Genomic DNA, 20,884 nt, shown 5'->3' on the forward strand with positions numbered 1-20,884 from the left:
GCATGAAAATGCACTTTGGGAGCTGCACATGGGGCAGTTGTATGATTCACTGTATGCTAGAAGCTGCCAGACCAGCAGTCAGGACTACCCTTCTCTCCCCATATTTGCAGATGGAGAAAGTTACTACACCCATCTGCTCTTACACCCAAAAGCATGCAATCTGAGGCTGCACTTAGAATACGATTGTGACTTGCTTCATTTATGCAATTAAATCGATATCCTTGGTTCCTAAAAAATATGATCTCAAAATTATTTCTACTACTAAGTCATTAAGGTGGGAGTTACAGAAGAGTTTACTTGGACAAAAAAAAAGGAGAAACTTAAATTCTACAGAAAATGTAAAATATATCCTGTTGTTACAGAACTGTTCTGTTAGGAACATCAAAATTACTTAAAATGCATCTGCTTCAGAGGTCTTCAGACACCAACAGTTTCAATAAGCTCCTTGTTTGACAGTTCTGTTAAAGCATATCCTTCAATAGAACAGGCATATTTTACAAGCCACTTTTACCAAAATTAGATACTATTTGTGTACAGAGTTGTCCATTAAAGGAAAGAACAAGCAACCATATGCAAACACCATATGCAATGGTATTTCATCACATGGTACTATTTACTTGCACTAAATCTTCGTTTCAATGATATTTTTCAGATGATTTAGTTAATGGCAGTTTTCCATACATCCTCAAATGTACAGAAGAACAATCAAGTACCAGTCCTTTATGTAGCCTTTTTCTGTACCACTAACAGAATCTCTGTGATCTTGACTTCTCTGTGTTTGTATAGGTAGTAAAGTACACAGCATGTAAAAATACTTTTATACATTTCAAAGCACTTCAAAGGAAAAGATAACAGACAAATGTACAACAATGTTATGTTTTCGATAGTTACCTGAAGTTGCTGTTCCTTGAACATATCTGGATGTGGGGAATTGAGAATATCATCTGCCAGCTGTGCCTGGCTATCAATATTAACTGGAGTTGTAGCTTTGCTACACAAAAACTTAGTGAAGATCTCCCGAGCTCTGTAAGAAAGCTGTAGAAAACCAATGCTATCCTATTAATTTATATGCAACTTTGCAAATGCATCTTTACACAGCTATTTTTCATACCGATGTATTTCATCCAAAAACATAGAGCCATTCCAATTTCCTAAATATATATAACCTTTTTTCATTTAATGACTTTTGTTAGCTTTAGGAAAGAAACACTTTTTTTTTTTCCTTTAAAATTGTAAATACTCATCAGATATTTCCTAAGTGGTAAAAGATACCATCAAAATAAAACTTAAAATAATTAAACTATGAAATTAATAAAGGCGAACCACAGCAAATGCTATCTTGAGAAGGAGAAGAGGTATTTTATATTTTAAACCTTTCAGATAATGGTTACTATTTACATTAATTCTCTAAGCCTCAATTTCTAGAAGTTAGAAAAATGTAAACATATATTTGAATATTTACTGTTAGAAAATATTCATGTGCTATTTTTATCTTTTTTACTTTGAAACACCTACATTATAGAAGGAATGTAAAAAGCACACCAAACTGAGCTCAGAGCCCTGAGTGTTCAGAAAATACATGGTTCTAAGACAGAAGAAAGTGGGGAAAAAAATGACGGTCCATAAAGGAGCAAAGAGGTACTAGGAAGCTGAATCCATTTCCACAGTGTAAACCTGACTAGATGCAGTTGTGATGTTGACAGCAGTTGTTGCAAACCTGCACAAAATTCATGTAACTAAGATTGCCTGACCAATGTCAGACTGTATTAAAAGAATGACATACAGATTCTCATAATCTGTGAAAAAACATTAATACCTTTGCTGCAGCAGATGTATTAGTGTCTATACACTAGACATGTTAGTTACAAACACGTTATAAACAAATTATCTTAGCAAGTAGAGGCAGTTTAGCTGAAAGAGCACAACAGAGGCTAACTTTCACCTCTCCTTGACATGTTAAATTAATTTGCTCTGCACTCTCTTACACTGGGCTAGACGTTTTTCAACATCCAAAATTGCTTAGCTCATTTTTACAGAACTATCTCTGCACTTCACTGAATCCTAAATATTTTCAGCAACTTCAACCTGGGACAGTACTCTCAGGAGACTGAGAAAATTAGACTGAGGCTCTAACCCTAGTGTAGTGAAATCACAGTAGACCAAGCATAGTTCTAATAATTTCAATAATCTTGAAGAAGTAACAGTTTGTAGCAAGCAACACTACATATTGAAACACAATATTGACTTACCTCTTTTTTATCATGTGCAGGTACATGGTTAAAATATTCACAGGCCTGCCAGAATAAAATATTTTCTTCACTAAATTCCTTCCGCAGAAATTCCTAGGGTGAAAATAAGCAAATAATTAAGTGCATCATAAAGAAAACAAGTTACTTGCAGTTTTGCAGTGATAATAATTCAGTCCAGTTGTAATGCATGTCCAATATATGCCTAGTGCTTTTCCTCTCTCATTTCTTTTAAATGTATACAATTGAAAATAACGCATCGAGTTGCAATCATATCATTTTCACAAACAAAAATAAAATTTCACGGTAAGTAGTATATATACTAGTGAATAAACCTAATAAAAATTTAAATAATGTATAAGTACATTAAAAAATTACACCGTAAACTAGCTGCCTTTAATTGCAGTACTAATAATAGAATAGAATAAATGTTTATCAAGCAGTGTGCATAACCAACTGTGTATTCATTACAGCAATTGCCTGCATCACATGCCCACTACAAGAATATTTCATCACTGCCTGCTTTTGTGTTCAGATGGATTCTCCTTGGAAAAGACATTCTTAGAGGAAAATAAAATCTCTCACTAAAACACACAATAATCATGTTTATATTACAGCATCCAAAGGTCCAAATAAGGACCAAGATCCCATTCAGTTTGAAAATTGTACAAAGACATACTGTCCTTGATTCAAATCTGTATAATTCAATTTTGTCTCAGCATATTTCTTGAAAGCATTTTACCCATTATTAAAAAAAAAAAAAATCACTCTAAAAAATAAACTTGGGCCTCTAAAAACTCTCCAGTGACTCATTTAGTTGGAACAATGCTTGTTTATGCTTTAGAGCTTTACCTATCTGTGTTTAAGTGAAAAGAATTTAGGTTATCACACAAGCCACAACCTTCACTCAAACATCACACTGCTATCACTCAAGTTTCCTTAACATTCAAGGCAGTCTCAGAGGAATCTTCACAGAAATACTTAAAACTAAACCTTATTGGTCCTTTTAGGATTTGCACAGAGTTCAGAAAGTCCAACTGTAAAAAAACGGTTGAGACAGACTACAACACACAGAGCCTAAATGCACTAGCAGCCTCTCCATTTAAACTAAAAGTTTTTTAGATGCCTAACCTGAAAATTAAAAAAAGAAGTAAAAAAAATCCAGAGAGTAGTCAGGGGACACTGGTTTGTTTTACATGTAATTACAGATTAGAAGAGAATCAAACTAGTGAGCAGGAACTGGAACCCAACTCCCTACTTCCCCGCTCAGCGCCTTCACATCTCCAGAAATCTCCTGTTTGCCTTCTTTTTGGCCACATGATTTTGGCACAGCTGGCTGCACAACAATTAGGAGGACTGAATGAAGCCCCACTTGAAACATTACAGAGCCTAGTAGTTGTCAAAATATGGCTGGGAGGCTGGAGATGTTGGTTTGAACCACTTGAGGAGGGAACTGCAATCAGGTCTCTCACTTCCTGGATGACTGCTCTCATCAACAGACTATTATACAAAATGTGAGTATTTGCAAAACATGCAAAATCTCTTCTTCAAGAGTAATTTCTGCTGTGTCACAAAGCTGTCCTCAGGAAAGCCTCTGTATTCTGAATCGCAAATGGACCCAGATGCTACTATGCAATCGTAAATTACATGCTGGTGCTCCGAGGTTCTTGAACCCTGGTGGATATCTGCGCCATCTGGCTAGTTATAAGTGATTTCCTTATGAGTCCATGGGCTTTTAGAATTTCCCTTTGAAGGAATGTTAACCTGTCACTTGCAAAGGCATTTCATTCAGCTACCATGATTCTACTTTACGCCAGATTTCGTGGCATTACAGTATCCAGGTAGCAGGTAAAGTTGAACAATGGCCCTGGATCTCTCCTGGGCCTCAAGAAAATGGTGGTGCACAACAAATTTCAGCACTCCCTTTCTTTAAATTGAGTATTTAACACATGTATTTTTGTAAAGTTGATAAAAATAATTTTTAATTAGAATGCGATAAAAGTGAAACTTCCTGAATTTAATATCTGAGATCACCTTTTGCTGAACTGAAGTGCAATTTTAACATTTACTCTGAAAATTCAATAAACACTAGTTACTTTCAAACTTCTTAATAAAAGTTTGAACATTCATAGTACTGAAAAAGACTGCAGCAATTTCTTATGTATACATAAGTAAGCCTAATGGTGGTTTAAAAGTAATGAGAAAGGACAACTAAACTTTCAGTAGAACTATATCCTTTTTAGGCGGACTCTAACATTCAATCAAAATTGTAATTTTTCTTTCATTATGAGGAGAATCTCAATATCTAAGTAAAAATGCTTATGGCTCTTAAAATACTCTGCTAAGAAAAATGGAAAGACAGGGAACTTAATATCTAGGGTGTATCATTTTGCTTTTACGTGTTCTGTTTCCTCAAACAGGCATTCACTGTTAATCTGTTTTTCATGTTCCCTCACCATTTAAGCTGGAAGTCTGACTATTAATCATTTTAATGTACTTTCATATCAAGTAAAGGAGTTACTGCAGATTCCAGAAATCTACATCTCTTATACCATAAGTTTCTTTATGTTCTGTTTGAGAGAATTATTTGGGCAGCACAAAAAGTCCTTGTACAACATGTACAGAATTGACAACAGACTTTCTGAGCAACAATGCAAAACCATATACACCTCGATTTCCTTATATGTAAAATAAAGATGATACTATTTATGACTTCATAAATGTCCCATGAAGAAGTTTAATTTATGCTTTGCAAATACTCAACTCTGCTCCTGAAAGCCGCAGCTTTAACCACTGCTCTAAGCTACCTAACTACTTCAAAAAATATTTCTAAAAAAGGTTTTGCAGGAAGATAAGCCACTGTATCGTCAAAAAAATCTTCTGCATGGTTTCCAACATTTAAGTAAAACTTCCAAACATTTCAGCAGGCAAATATGAGAGTAAATCATTAACTCTTAGAGAACTACTGAAACTTTGCCTTTTTCTTGTAAAAAGGCAACAGATACAAAATATAAAAAAATAGAAATGTTATACAAAATGTGGAATCTTACTAAAAATTCTGGTACAAATTAAAACGTACCCTCCATTTTATCTGAATCTCAGATAAAATGGAGGATAATTCATGAAAATACGTATTCCTATGAACTCGTATTAAGCTGTGAACCAGTTTAAACTTAAAAGATGTTGAGATAACCACTGTGCAACAATGAACTCCTATCTCTTGTCCTATGTAAGGATAGCATCACAAAAGGAAAAAAAATTACAGCAGCGATATCAGGTAGTTTGAAAGGCCTCTTACTATTTCTCAAACCTTACCGAAAAATATTTAACACCAAGAGGATCCTGAAGAAGACGCTCGAATGAAACTGCCCAGCTTGCAACTCTTCTGTCTCGAAGTCGACGACAGCTCTGTACACTGGGAAGACTAGCATTGCTACTGAGGCTGTTCTCACTGATGCAATCTTTCAAATCAGTACTATTCAGCTCTGTTAAAAAAAAAGTTAATAAAATATTATTCACTTTTACTCTTTCCTCTGCAGCACGGTTTTCTTCATTTATCACGTCTCTTTCACAAGCTCATAGTAGTGCAGACTTCAAAAGCTCTTTGCATTGCTTATAAGGGGCACCTACTTAGAAAATAATAATAATAACCATCTCTCAATTTTCTTCTGTTCAAAAGAAAATTAAATGAGTATCTTATCAACAATGCCCTACCAGAAGCAAAAGAAGCAAGCAGTGGATTCTGCTAACATTCCTCACCACATGGACTGCAATCTTTTGTAAGGTTATCCAAGGAAGATGGGTTTTTAAAAATCTACCATTCACCAGAAAGTGGGAAAAAAGAAAAAACTACTTGATGATAGGAGATTGAAAATTATGAAATTTTGCTATCAGTAGTCAGAGGCTTTCTGAAGTGTTTCATGGAATGAGAGATTCTTGCTAAATGCTGAAAGTTTAGGAGAAAAGTCAACTTAAAATAGTACTATCAATGAAAATGAGCTAGTAACAGATGTCCTCCTTATCCTTGGGAAGCAGATGGGTCAATCCATAAATCCTAATTTGATTGGGGGTTTCTGACAAAAACAGGGATCCAAGACTCCATTCCAAACTCAAGTCAACAATTGGCAACTATCTGGGGACCTCAATGTTCTCCTAGTCTGCGTGATGCAGCACCCAGCGGGACACTTCTGAGAGGAGGCTGCTTCTCATCCTGTCCTTGCTGGGGTATTTGGGGGTCTTCTTGACATAAGTGATCACTAGAAAAATTCTGTAATACCTAAATTCTATAATACCTATATAGCCTGCTTTAGTATAATAATTTGCATATCTAAATATAACATTTTCCTAAAGAAACAACCAAGAGAGAATTAAACTACCAGTGTTTTCAAGCTAAGCATAGGAAAAAAATTAAATATTCAAAATGGGAGACTACATACCACCACTACAGATTCATACACAAAACGTTGAGATGACACACTCATACACTCATTAGCCACCTCATACAAACAACCAAAAGGAAAAAAATAATAATAATATGATGTTGCTTCGATTTAACTACTAAAATGGTAGCTATAATAATATATGGAATAAGTGAGAATAACAGTGGCAGGCTGTGGTCAGCTCTTGAAGACGGCAGGTGGCAAGCAATACTGATTCAGAAACTCAGTGTTACCCTACGCTCGCTCAGTGCCCTCTTTCAGGATGAAGTTGAGAAATGACCCGATACTTTAAATCTCAAAAAGAACAGAAATGGCTTTTGTATTCTGAAAGACAAATAAACAAGATTCCAAGAAAATTTAGGAAAATACAACCTTGTGCAGCAGCATGACTGTTATAACTTCAAGTATTAAACCAAAACCATCTTTTTTATATATCAGTAAATACAGTACACACAAAAAATATTGAAGAATCGACCACTTGCTCACATAGTGGAAAACTGAAAGAAATGACTTTTCTAAGTAAAGAGGAAACTGTATACAGCAGGGAATTATTCACACACTTGTCATTTATTTGTTGCATGTCCTTTTACAAACCACCACTCTCTCCATCTCTCAGCTTACACAAATGTAAAATCGGTATAGAAGTATTCACAGTTACTGATTCACAGAGTGAATCTGAGGTTTAATTGTGAAGACATAACTGAATAAAGCCTTGAACAACCCTGTCTCAAAATGGACCCTGCTTAGAGCAGGAGGTTGGACCTGAGACATGCCAAACCAAATGAATTTGTGATGAAGGGATAAAAACAGGTAATCTTTCAATTCTTTGAAAAATTAGCAGTAACAGATGTGAGAAAATACTTTCCTCAAATAAAATAATGGTGTCTTCAATAATTCTATGCCAAATAGAAAAGCAAAGCTAAAGCTCACTATAAATGCAAGCTGGTTGAGGAAACTGAATTCACAACCCATGAAGAATGGCCTATTCTTCACAGAAACATTTTTATTGTTGTTTATTTTCCTCAGTTAATCTCCCAAATAAACTAAAGCAAGGAGTAATTTCACCAAAATTGCTATTCTATAAGATCTCTCAAGGTCTCCTTTTCCATTATATATTAGGAATGACTTTGCATTTCCAAACTCTATGTCACAAAACATTATTTTTCATCGCTGGAAGTATGAACTTTGAAAAAAAGGGCCACTCAAAAACGGTTACAAACACACCAAAAAGTTATAAACATAATTATAAAGATAAGAAATTTTAAAGACAAAAATAGTTCTGAAACTTCATTTTTGTATGTATTCTGTAGCTTACAAATATTTACTAAGATGTGAAAGTTAACTACTGCAATTTTCTGTAAGCAAAGCTATTGTTTAAGCAAAATGTTGCAAAAAAGATACAGAATTAGATTAGGGGAAAATGAAAAATTGTATTTTCAACAAGGATAATATTTAAGGAGCATAATAATACATTAGGCATAAAAACATTTTTTATTTGCCTAATGGTCATGTTAATCAAAGCTAATGAAAAAGACTCAGCAAATAACGCTAAATTTCCTTATAACAAATATTTATTCACTTTTTCCTGTAAGATATATCAAAGAGCATAACCAAGTCAACTGTTAGCCTCATTAGAGAATACCTGTCACCACAGTGAAACTATTGTGAAAGAAGCTAATGTGAATCTGAAGAGAATTACAGCTAAATTTATTACCAGGAGTATTTTGCTTTAACTCTGCAGGTGGATACGTTTTATTTTACAGTCCAGGATATAAATAGACACCCACTTCTCGATATATCTGGAACAGTTTCAGATGTTACTGCCTCACTACGAGAGGGTTCGACGCCCGGAGTTCTCCGGTGACGAACGATGAAAGTTTCCTAGGCCCGAATGATGAAAGTTTCCTAGGCCCACTGAGGCAGACTCCAAAAGGTAAACTCATCCCACATACCAACCTGCCTAACCCTACGTGGGTGACAGAGGGAGCTTAGGGAGTAGCCACAGGAACTGCTCAGCCCTAAAGGGCAAGTCACAGTGCCGTAGGACTCCCGGGGACTGGGAAATGGTAGGCACAGCAGTCTTTACAGGAGCAGCTTCTCCCTCCTCCCAAGCGTGGCTGTTCAGCTTCCCCATGGTAGGGAGGAAGACCGAATTGCAATTACAGTCCGGGTGTTTACACCAGTCGGTAACTGCTAACTACCTCTAATTGCTAGCAGCTGCTCACTCTCCAGCTTGTCAGAGTTACATTTGCTATAAACTATGCTGGTTTCTCATCCCTCTGATATGCTGCCGACTCTGGAGGTCCCGTGAAAACAAATGAATCAAAATAAGACTGCATTTTCAACAGCTCTGAGAGCTACTGGCACCAGTCCTCCAAAGCGTTAGAGCGGCATTAAAGGCTTACTCATTCTCAGTAAACTGTTTCTGTTCTGCTGGACTTTATTTAGCTAACTCAGATTTTTTTCAGAAAGTACCGTTAACCCTGGCACCGCTTTGTTTTCCCTTAAAAAGGAAATGCAGTTTGCTTTTAGAAGGGGTACAGATTTCTGCTGGAGTACCTGTTAACCTGGAAACAATGCAGAACAAGGTTATTCCCCCGGACAGGGCTTGGTTATTGGTGCTTCTTTAAGTACATGTATCAATGGTTGTAATTAAGTTACAGCATGGTATACCAGCGCGTAATCTAGAATCAGAAAGAAAGGGGGAAAATATCACCAACTCTCACACCAAGACATAATTTATCCAAATCACACTTAAATGAAGAGTGTGTAAGCTGTAACTCCTGTTCCGCTCCGGTTGCAGAGGAATGCTTCCCCTGTAAGCCTGCCGCATCAGGTTTCCTGACACACCACTCGCATTCCTAGCTACACACAGCCCACCCTGCAAAGGAGGAATAGGGCCACTTTCCAACCCAGTCACCTATTTCCTCTATGATCGCTCTGTGCCCTCAGACCTAGAGCCCTGACTCCTCACCCTCAAACACTTCAATCACACGGCTGTGCAAAGCTTCCAAATACCTTCCGTTCTTCCTTTTTCCTTATTGTGCAGGAGCACTGACCCAGCTTGCATTACCTGTAAAAGGAGGCTCCTTACTGAAGCATCAGGAATCCAGGGGACCTAAATTTATTCCTGTTCTGTCTGAGAACCACCGTACCTAGCAAGGAAGTACCACTGCCTGTGCAAACTCACTGGTTCATTTATTGCCATCTTCTAACACAGAACTGAGAAAGAATACTTCCTAAAATTCATACAACCTTTTACACCTTTTGTGTTTACACAAGAAAGTGGTATGTAAGAAAGTACACACATTTAATCATCTGAAATCTTCAAAGTATTCCGGATAAGATGGCTTTGAAAGTTTTGATTTAAATCATGCAAAGCAATAAGTCTGAATGCAATTAAGGATATTTTTCTAAGCGTTTTTTCATAAAATCCATTTATATTTCTCAACCTACTAATACCTTTTTATTATTGTGAGCAGCTCCACATACTCCTAGTAATCATCTGAATGCACACACTCATATAATTAAGATATTCCAGTTAATCACTAAATACATTACCTGGATAAAGCTGATACGAACCACTGTGGTGCCACTTAATCAAATACTTCAAGGCATTCACTGAAAGCCATCCTTCTGAATCCATACCAAGTTCAGCTGTAACGTCCCCGAACCCATAGGGTGAAGGCTGGCCTCACTGCCCGGTACATTGTTCCTCTGCAACTTTGGGATACGGGAAGCTAACGCGTCCTCCTCCAGCAATTCCTGGTAGCTTTTTACACCATTCTAAACAAATCGATTCTTTACCCTCATGGCTTCAAGCAGAGGAAGCCAATAGTATACTTAACACAAAGCACTATAAAAATGCTCCATAAATAATTTAAAGAAAAGACCTTTTGCCACTGCTGCTAAAGGAGCTTGAATTATTTATGTTAGAGTGGAACACGGCTACAGCACGCACTGTCAACGTAACTGAAAAATAAGTTGTATACCTGCTGGAGGAAATAATGCCTCTGTATTTACAGTGTAAATGATAGTGGTTTGTTTTATTTTGGATTTCATTATGGATTTCTTGTGCTACCATCTTTAGTTACTTTTTAGAATAATAAATAACGTAAAAATGTATTTTAAACATCAGATTCCTTTCAAAAGATTCTTCAGGACTTTCTCCTTATGAAAATTATTTCTGGATGATGAACACTAAAACCAGAAGTGAGCTGATGCAACAGCAAAGTGGTATCTCAGGAAAAAGACATGCCTATAGTATCTGATACACTTCAGTATGTGGAAATAATAGACTTCAGCATTGTGGAACTGATCTCTGTAGGGAATAGCAGGTAAGAATTGAGTTAGAGATTCCTAATAGAGCTATTAAGATACCTCACCACGTGGGACCATCTGTCTGGGAGATGAATGACAGTGTACTTTTATTACATGCCCTTTGACCTTAAGGTTTGCCCTTTGTAAAGTGCCGTCTAGGTATCAATAGTGAAAGCCAGAAATTAGCTGGGGACTAATGATCATCCCTGAGATGATTTAGATTGCACTGTGCTCAAAACATCAGCCAGGCTGGGGCATGCTGTGTCAGCACTCTCCTACTCCTGCTCTAGCAGGAACGTATAGTTGCCAGGGTGGGAAGTAGGAGCAATCTGCTAATTACCCATAGTTGTAGTAACATAAAATGGTTTCTGCTGTTCCCACAGCATAGGTGCTGTAACTGATCTATAGCAGTGATCTTGCAGCAGTATTACAGTTTGCATTCTGATTGTCTGCAATTCATTAAGCAGGTCAGACACAGTTAGAGTTGCAGCAGGTCAGTATCTCTGGAAACACCGTTAGCTCAAGGATCTAGATCTTTTACCCCTTTTACAAAGCCCAAGCACGCAGTTTTAGCTAATGACAACATCGAAGCCTTGCATAAGCAGAGTTACCATGTAAAACTTTTACAAGGGGTAGATGGTTTCCAGTGCCTGTCTCTGATGCAATAAAATCCATGTGACATGAGGCTTAATTGACTCTGGGAAGAAAATGTGCAGAGAGCTGTTGTGTCTCCTATTATACAGAAAGGATGTATATAAACACATTATTATTGCTTTTCAAACATCAATTTCCCTTCCCAGACTGAAGCTTAACAACAGTATTTATACCATATACATGTACAAACACTCTTAGTCTAGGGAGGGAAATACACACTGCTATACTAATAGCTACACTGGTGCAAATCTCTCTAATTTAGATGTTCTCTAAAATGTGTAAATCTGTGGATCTATTAACGTATTAGTGAAATTTGAGAAGATTGGAAAACTTTTCAGTGCTGTGACAATTTCAATAAAAGTGAAAGCCTGAAAACGTAATTCAGACGTGAATCAGAGCTTTTACTCAAGGAAATGGATTAGGATTTTCTTTCATTACAGTTGGCTATATTCTCTCTGGTTCTTATTTTTCCAAACTTCTTTCTCAGTATTCAAGCATTTATTCAATATTACTTATCAGAGTTCAACTACTGCATCTTACATAAATTATGCGCTCTCTTCCCTGGGTACCATTTAAGAATGAGGAAAGAGTCCATGTTAAATCTTCAGCACTGGCTGAAAAAATAGTAGGACATACAACTTGGCAGAAAAACACATATAAGTTCCTATCTGTTCTTTCCCCTCTACAGCCTACAGGGCCCTCAGATCTCATTTCTTCACAAAACCGGATAGAATTAACTGTGAAAACACAATTACCTATGGAATATGGAAATGCAAGTAGCCATACTGGAAAAACTGAAAATAAGTCAGATCTTCAAAATAAACTTTCAGCTGGAAGCTTGAAATGACTATCAGATGAGTAATATCACAGGGATCTCCAAGTTTGGGTAGGCAACAGGAGTAAAACAATTTTCATTAATATAGGAGGAGAACCTTCAAGGAAAAAAAGACACAAGCACATTCTACTTTTAGCTTAAGAAGATCAATCAACTTTTTTGCCCCTCAGCACCTGGAATTTAATCCAACTACATCCAACCAGAAGTCTGTGCTTTGTCTTCCTTGATGTTTGTATCAAAGAGGTATCACCCAGGGAAAAATACATGTTTTTCCCCACAAACACAACGGCTGTATTTTAGAAATAGGAAGCAGAACAGACAATTATTTTCTGTTTCATTCTGTTGCCACTTTGCAGATCAGACAAATACATTACAGAGTCTAGCTTCTCATCGGGACAGAAGTACTGTTACAGCAGTGGAGAAGAAAAATACCTTACGATGAGTCAGCCAGCCATTGGAAAATGGCTCTACCCAAAGGACTAAAACAGTAATATTTCTCAACTGTAATTTTAATATTGCAAGAAATCAGAAATTAAGACATGATGGAATTTCGTGAAGAGTATTGCTACTTTTGCATTTACATTTGCATGTAATATAAAAAATTATCCTTACCATTTACAACATTTCTTCAGCTTTACAGCACTGATTAGAACAGTTTGTCTCCTTCATATCTAAGAAAATTGTCTTTTTAGTGTTGTGAAAGAATACCAAACATAATAATATGTATTTAAGTGAATTTCTCTGGAGGATCAATTGAACCAACTCCTGCCAAGCAAGACAAGTGAGAAAAACCATCTCTTTTATACTCTAAACTACACACATTTCTTTATTCCATTAAGGAAGCATACTTAAACTGTTTCAATTAACTTCAAAGATTCAGAGAAATCATCTTCTAATGTTTAACAAAGAGTGGACAGCCCTTTAAAGCATTAAAGCCGTTTTAAAATCAAAACAAACAAGCTTAGGTGACGCAAAGAGCTTACTTAGAAGTACTCCAGGACTGCAAAAGCTTTATGCTGGGATTTTACAATTATCGAATTACTTACCCCCTTCTCAAAAGGCATAAAGAAATTTCAACCTTAACCTTTTCGACCTCAACAGCTTACAACTTAGCAGCTAGTGCATCTCTCTTCAAAAGCCAACAGTGTATGTAAGGGACAATAAAATACAGAAAAAGCCTTTATCTAACATCCAGTTATATGGAAGACATCTAGCTCTGCCTCTTTATTATTATGAATGAAGAATCTTAGTTATAATAAAAATGTGCAAATAGGGAAATACACAAAACACACACACACAAAAAATCAAATCAGTGAAAGCATGTGAACATAATCCTGCAACATTTTCACTGGTGTAGCTCCTGAAGAAGTCACAAAGTGCTATACCACTTTGGACTCTCATCTTGTAAAACATCACCTTATTTACCACATGCTACTTTGCTTAATGGGGAAAATTTGATTCTTTTTCATTATAAAAATAAAAACAAGCTTCAGCTTACCTCCATCAGAGACAGTTGCTGACTGCAATAAGAAAGAGAAAAATAAGTGTTACTTAAGTTTCATGACAAGTATTAGAGATCTCTGAGCTTCACATATTATTTGAAGGGTTAGTTAATTTTATCATCATATTGTTAATACAACAGATAGTGTGAGAGATGATACCAGCTGTTATTTTCTCACAGGTGTTTCCTCCCCACCATGAAAATCTCCCTTGTCCTTTCAACCACTCCTGGAACTTGATCCCACAAATATTTACTGGACAAAGTACTTCCTGCTGTGAGTAGCAGCACTGATTTCAACCTTCTTCTTAGATGAATAAAGGCCATCAGTTGGTGTATGGGAGAAAGCAGATACCTTAAAAGTGACCAACGAGGACTTAAAGTTAAAAGAACACCTCATAGACCTTATTTTACTGCAATATATGGAAATAGGTGGAATCAAAATTAAAATTTAGATGTTTTGGCATTCAGAAGACTCTGAAAACTTCCCCTGCTGATGGTCTCTGACTTCCACAGAGCCAGATAGGTGTTAGAGTGTTTCCAATAAGCTAGGACTGAACTCCTCACCATCTCTAATAGCATCTTACATCACATTTTCAAGGACAATTAGACTTCTTAGTGAAATGTTGAAGTTTGTGTGTTTACCAACCCTAACCATCCCACCTTTGAAAGCAAACTACCTCAAGGCAGCTAAGATTTCTCTGAAAATCAACAAGGTGAAAGCTTCCCAAACGTGTCCTCCAGAGCTGGCACCTCAACACTCAGCTGAGTGAAAGACTGGAAGGACAGCTGATTTTAAAACTGAAGCTTGTACTGATTTTCAATGGCTGTTAAAACTTACTATTATTTTAACTTGGAAATAATCTTGGAGAATCTTTCCTCAATGATTTAAAGCATCATTGAGCCTTAAATAACTTCCTAAATAGTTCAAAAATTAACTCTCCTATTTTGTATGGCTGCTTAAAGAACTAGGAAAGAATGCCCTCTATATCTGTAATATTTCCAAGACAGAAAACACACAGAAGAAAAAACAGGCATATAAACACAGCTCAAGAGAAAAGCTGCCTATCCATAATTTGTCAACCTTGCGAACAAACATTCCCTCTCCCCCTCAAAATCCACAAAAACCTCTAGTAATCTTTAAAAGAATTATTTCTTCTCCCTTCTTTCTTTCTTTCTTTCTTTGTTTCACTGCAGCATTTCATCCTGCTGTTGATGCTGTCTGAAGAACATTGCCTTCTGTAAACTGCTGCAGCACCATCGTTCCCCTAATCAGCAGAGGATCTGATCTAGTTTTTCATAAAAGTATTCTGGAATTTTCAAAGTCTAAACTAATCTCTATTGACAGCATTCCTCCAGTGCTAGTTCAGATAAACACAAATCCATCAAGAAAAAAAAATAGATAACCCTTCTTGTTAAACTACACAGAGATAAAGGCTTCTGAATCTATGAAACATAATAAGACAGTCAAATGTGTGTCTAGGCCTCTTGCTTGCTTAACAGCACTGTTTTGGGTATCAAAAATGCACTCAGTGAGGTGTAGGACATCTTTTCTACTTTTCTTTTGCATGAAGTTTAGCAAGTATATTACGCATTCATAACTTGTAACTTAACTCATCTTCACAATTTAGAAATTTTAATTTACCTTCCTGAAGCCTTTTACATCAAATTTTCAAGGACAATTAGACTTTTAGTGAAATTTTGAAGTTTGTGTGTTTACCTACCCTAAACTTCTCACCTTTGATCGCAAATTACCTTAAGGCAGCTATCAATATAATTGCTTCTAATTTCTTATTTGCATGCTGTACAGACCATAGAATCACAGAATATCCCATGTTGGAAGGGACCCCAAGGATCATCGAGTCCAACTTCTGGGTTGGACCGCCCAAAAAAAATCAGACTATGTGTCTGAGAACATTGTCCAAATACTTCTTGAACAGCTGATAAATAAAAATCAATTTTTTTTTTCTCAAAGAACGAAGTAAATAAAGTAGTAGCATCACTTTACATAGAAGACAGAAAATTAAAAAAAAAACTACTTTCAAAATGTATACATTTTAGGAACAGTCATTTACTTTGGCAAGTTCCATGAATCTAGATAAAAACATCAAGTATGATTCTCCTCCTTCATGTTTGTGAAAGGTAAGAAGTAAAATTAGCAGGGTTCTCATGATAGAAAAAGAATATTTCCACAACTTTTAGAAAAATTGTGTGATTTTGCAGAAAAGCTGAAAAATTACAGTGATAGGACCACTTAATTACGTTCTGTGGACAGTGAGATGGAGTTTTACTTAAAGCCATTTAGCTTTAAAAGGCAGTGGGCCTCCTACACACCATGGGTTGGCTTTGGTGTTTGTTTATTTTGAATGCTTTGGCTAATGCACGTTAATTGCATGTATCAATATCTCAAAATTTCTCTAAGCAAGGCTGCCTTAGTAATCGTTATGTTTAAACATATCAAAAAAAAAAAAAAGAACCCATAGGAAGAACAGAATTTCTCATCTAAATACCAGCCACCTTTTTTTGTTCTAAGATATTCCAAATTCCCTTTGGCTCCCTCTAAAATTACCCAGCACTTTCCAAGGATATCACTTTACTTTTTTAGATCACAGAACTAAATGTATTGTAAGAACATTTCTTTAAATTCAGCTATGCATCTGAACTCAATCCACTTAATTCAACAAAGCCAGCTGGAAACTAAAGCTTGTAATTATTGTGCAAGAATGTACAGTACTATGTTCAAAACATGTTTGTGAATACTTAGAAATCTTAATATAAACCTGTCAGAAATTGCATACAGTCCACATTTAGACAAAGCAGTTTTTCTTCTAAACTGTTCAGCTGAAACTTGTCTAGATTTGTCCACAGGTGTAAGTTGCAAGACCAGATTTTTTTAAATACTATGATGATCTCATTTTAAAAATTCAGTATATGGTGGGGGCTGGTTTTCATTCTTCACTGTTCATGCTCACCACCACTGGAGGCTCTTCAGGACAAAATTTGATCTCCTATACATATAAAAATTGATTTTTCAATGAAATTTAACACTTACCATATACCTACTAAGAACTACCTATTAGAAAACATAACTATTACAAAGCAATAAAATGGAATGGTTCTTTTATGTAGCCATTTCTGAAAGACAAGGAAAGATACAGTATGAGCCTGTACCAGGTAGGGACAAGGTGAAGGTCAAAAAAAAGACTTCCGTTCCAAATGACAGGACATGTATGTATTCGTTTTTTGAACTATATGAACTATCACTCCGAGATAAAATCTGAATTGTATTCAACCCTCAAATCTTTCACAGCCAGATAAGAACTTAAATTAGTTCTTCAAATTACTCTGACTTCCAAACTGGTGTAGGAAAAAGCCCGTGGTGTGTGCCAGAAGCCTGATGGTAACAAGTACCAAAATGTTAAAAAGAAGTCGAATTTAGGAGCACAAAAATGTCTTCCAGGATGTCTCTTCACCAGAACTCTGCTTGCTCCTCCAGCTGGATTAGCAGCTGAGGTGTGCAGACACATGCCAGTGGTGAGGGATGCAAGTCTCTTCCCTAGACTTCAGGGCAAGATCTTGATCCCTGTGATCCAAACGAGGAGCTTAACACCAGGGCGAGCAAGCTGAGCAACGGCTTCCCACTCAGTTAGCACACACCGTAACAGGCGTTTTAGGTCTCTGTAAATCAGCAAATGCTTCAGCATATATTAGATAGCATAAGGTTCTGATTAAGAGAAAACATGTAAGAATTTCTCTTTGGATCACCTCTCTTTGCTAGGTGGAAAAACCAGAAGGGCCCATGAGGTTTTTGATGTCATGTTCAGGATCTGCTTGCAGTACAGCTAAAAGAGGATTAGCTTACAATAATTAACAGGGAGAAGACTACTTTGTGAGTATATAAACTTCTTATTCCAGAATAGACCCAGACAACATAGCCCCTTGCCCCAACAACAGGGGAGAGAAGGAGAGAGGGCATAAAGGAAAATGCAATTCAAAAGGTTGAAGCAGCCTGTACCTGTTAGCTCCCATGGTCTATACCCTGCTAGATGTGTGCACCTCCGCATAAAACTACTTTGAAGACATCTTTCAGTTGACAAAACCTCATCTGGGAAATTTGCTTAGATCCAGGGAATGTCCCCCTTTACATGGATCAGGTCCCAGGTAATTAACTAAGTACCGGCAAGGTCTGCCACAAAACCATGCTGCCAAAAAACAACAACAAAAATACTCTATCTATATCCCAGACTATTCTGAAGAAATAAACCCATGTGTACAGACTACCCAGGTAACTCAACACAAAATGTCCTTTTTCACCTCCTCAGGATTTGTCATCCAAGTCAATAGTCATGCTCAAGTGCTCGAGGAGAACAAAGGGAAAGATGGGGGGACTGGGAGGGGTGACACACGCTAGGAAATGCCAGGCCTTAACAATAAAACGGAGCAACATGAAATCATCTCTGTTAATAGAATGTGGGTGAGTGCCTTCCTGAGGGGAAAAAAAAAAAAAAAGCCATATATATTTTGAACTATTTCTGAGATACACAGGGATAAAAATCTTTAAACAGAGTGAAAAAATATTGTTCTCTGCTACCCTACCCATGACAAAATCACAGACTAAACAAATATCTATTTCTTTTATGGGCATCCAGAAAGATTCGGAGAAAGGGGGATTTGAATTATAAGTGACCTCTGCGTGTCCTTTCTAAAGCACTCTTTCTTTCAACATAGGCACTGACTTTTTGCAGCATCCAGAGCTCTCTGTCTGCTGCCTTTGGAGCCTGTTAGACTGCTGATTACTATATTATACTGCCCTCTCCTTTCCAAAAGCCCCTCTAATTAGGCATTGGAATAGCTTCCCTAGCTCCACCGACCTTCTAAACTGATTTGCTCATACGATTTCAATATACAAAATAACTTTGGGACACTTGTCATGTTCTTTAAGAGACGAAGCACTGAAGATCTACAGACTCGATACGAAAGCCAACTTTCAAACATCCTGTCCCCAAGCTCAGGGAAAGCCTAGCACCCAGCCGGCTGCCTCCTGCAGCCAGCTTTGTTCCAACTCCTCCTCACAACACCTGAAGCAACTTCTCTTCTTGCCAAGGGACGAATTGCAAGCAGGTCCCTAGATCTTAAGAGACACTATTCCAGGACTTACATTGCCTACATGTATTGTTATCCTTTAAATGCATTATAGTATTAACATTGTACAAATGCCAGGAACTCTGATGATCTCTGGGAGGGGGATAATGCCTCAAAATACAGTTAACATTGTCCTAACATTTGAAATCAAAACAAAATCCATATTACTTACATATTAATTATAGATTTTCCTTCTAATAAGTAACCTCACATACATATCTCTTCTAAACTTTAGTGTAATATTATTTTTATCCTCAGTTTAAAATATGATTGCAATTAATTTAGTGATTTAGAAATCTATGAAAAGGATGCCCCTTCACAATGCCTCTTAAAGGAGAACTCTTACATAATTTGGCTTTTCAATTCTTTGCCACCAAAGAAGTGCATTTACAACAGCTAATACAAAAGTATTAGAGAGGTACGAATTCTCAAGGAAAAAAAAAACAAAACTAGTGTACATTTGAATCTATAAATACAACACAGAACAGTAACGATGTGATATTTGGAATTCCTTTAAAAAAAAAGACGTTCAACTTTTTTACCCCAGTCTAAACAAATCTTACGGAACACAGTGGTTTAAATGTCAAATCCATCTTTAAAATTATGTTGGTAAAGACATATACAAAAATACATACAGTTTTACCTACAGATATAATATTGATATAATGGTACAGAAAGCATGCACAACATACATTGCACAGAATTAAAAAAAACAGATTATAAACTCACTGATCTTTTAGCTTTATACATACTGGGCACAGTTCATAAATACATCACAAAATCTGAAGGTTAGCTGGTACAGTAAGGTTCCCTTTACTCTTCTATGATAATATAGCCAAATGCTTGCATTTAGAAAGGAATTTTAAATCAAATACTTTAAAGCAAAAAAGCTGAAAGGCTAAATAAAAAGCATTCTGAAGCTGATAACATTCTTCTCTGTTTTCTTGCCAATAACAATAGCCTCTTCTAATTTCTCACTGCAACGATGCCTTGCTTTAGCTAAATATAATTCATATCACTTACCCGCTCTTCATAAGAAACAGCAGTTATTTTTCCTAACAGTACTCTTCCTAAATTCATCTTCACTTAATATGGAAAAAGCATTTCCTTAGCACATCAGCTTCTCAAAGATTAAACTAAAAAAATCAGCCCTATTCCATGCCTGTACATGCCAGTAAAGTTTAAAGGCATTTCGTATGAAGTTCTATTTTACTCCCTTTATGTTACCCATAGCAACAGGCCAATGCAGGAAGCTGTGGTTCGTCAGGGATTCAGATTAGATCTCAATTATCTCTCACCAGAAAAGCTAGATCGTTTTATATAAATCGAGCTGATTGTATTTTAAAGCCTTTCCTATACAAAAATCAGGAAAATAAAATGAAGTTGAATTGTGCAGAAGTCCTGAGCTTGAGAAAACAGATTTCCAAAACAGTTTTCAGCCAAACATCAGTTAATCACCCTAACATTACTTATAGAAACATTTACGTTGTAAACCATTATTTTCAGAGGTTTACATAATGCAAGCCAGAATAAAATAAGACCTCGGACGGTCGATTCTGCTTAACTTTCCAGTGGTTAACACTGCCAATTGCAGGTAAAAATCCACAGTACAAAGAAAGTTGGCATCTTTGCCAGAGCTAGGTGCAGCCTGCTGCCACTAAAGACAAAATCCTCCTTGCAGAAATCAAGGGATATTCTGCCCTTCCTTCTTCGCTACCCCAGCCTATGCTTCACTGATGTCAAGGCAGCT

At 36.6% G+C, this 20,884-nt stretch overlaps 1 protein-coding gene across 4 annotated transcripts in view; it reads right to left on the bottom strand.

Moving 5' to 3' along the window:
* Positions 1 to 20,884, bottom strand: part of RGS12 (regulator of G protein signaling 12) — an 86,266-nt gene that overhangs the window by 28,217 nt on the left and 37,165 nt on the right. For all 4 annotated transcript variants that reach the window (XM_080590570.1, XM_080590569.1, XM_080590572.1 and 1 more), the window contains exons 4-7: positions 13,993 to 14,014; positions 5,562 to 5,731; positions 2,250 to 2,342; positions 892 to 1,035 (exon numbers count right to left, since the gene is read on the bottom strand). In XM_080590570.1, the coding sequence (XP_080446696.1) occupies positions 892 to 1,035; positions 2,250 to 2,342; positions 5,562 to 5,731; positions 13,993 to 14,014 (429 nt within the window). The remainder of the gene's footprint in view (positions 1 to 891; positions 1,036 to 2,249; positions 2,343 to 5,561; positions 5,732 to 13,992; positions 14,015 to 20,884) is intronic.

Source organism: Anser brachyrhynchus (genome assembly GCF_964034855.1).
Source record: "Anser brachyrhynchus genome assembly, chromosome: 4".
NCBI lineage: Eukaryota > Metazoa > Chordata > Aves > Anseriformes > Anatidae > Anser > Anser brachyrhynchus.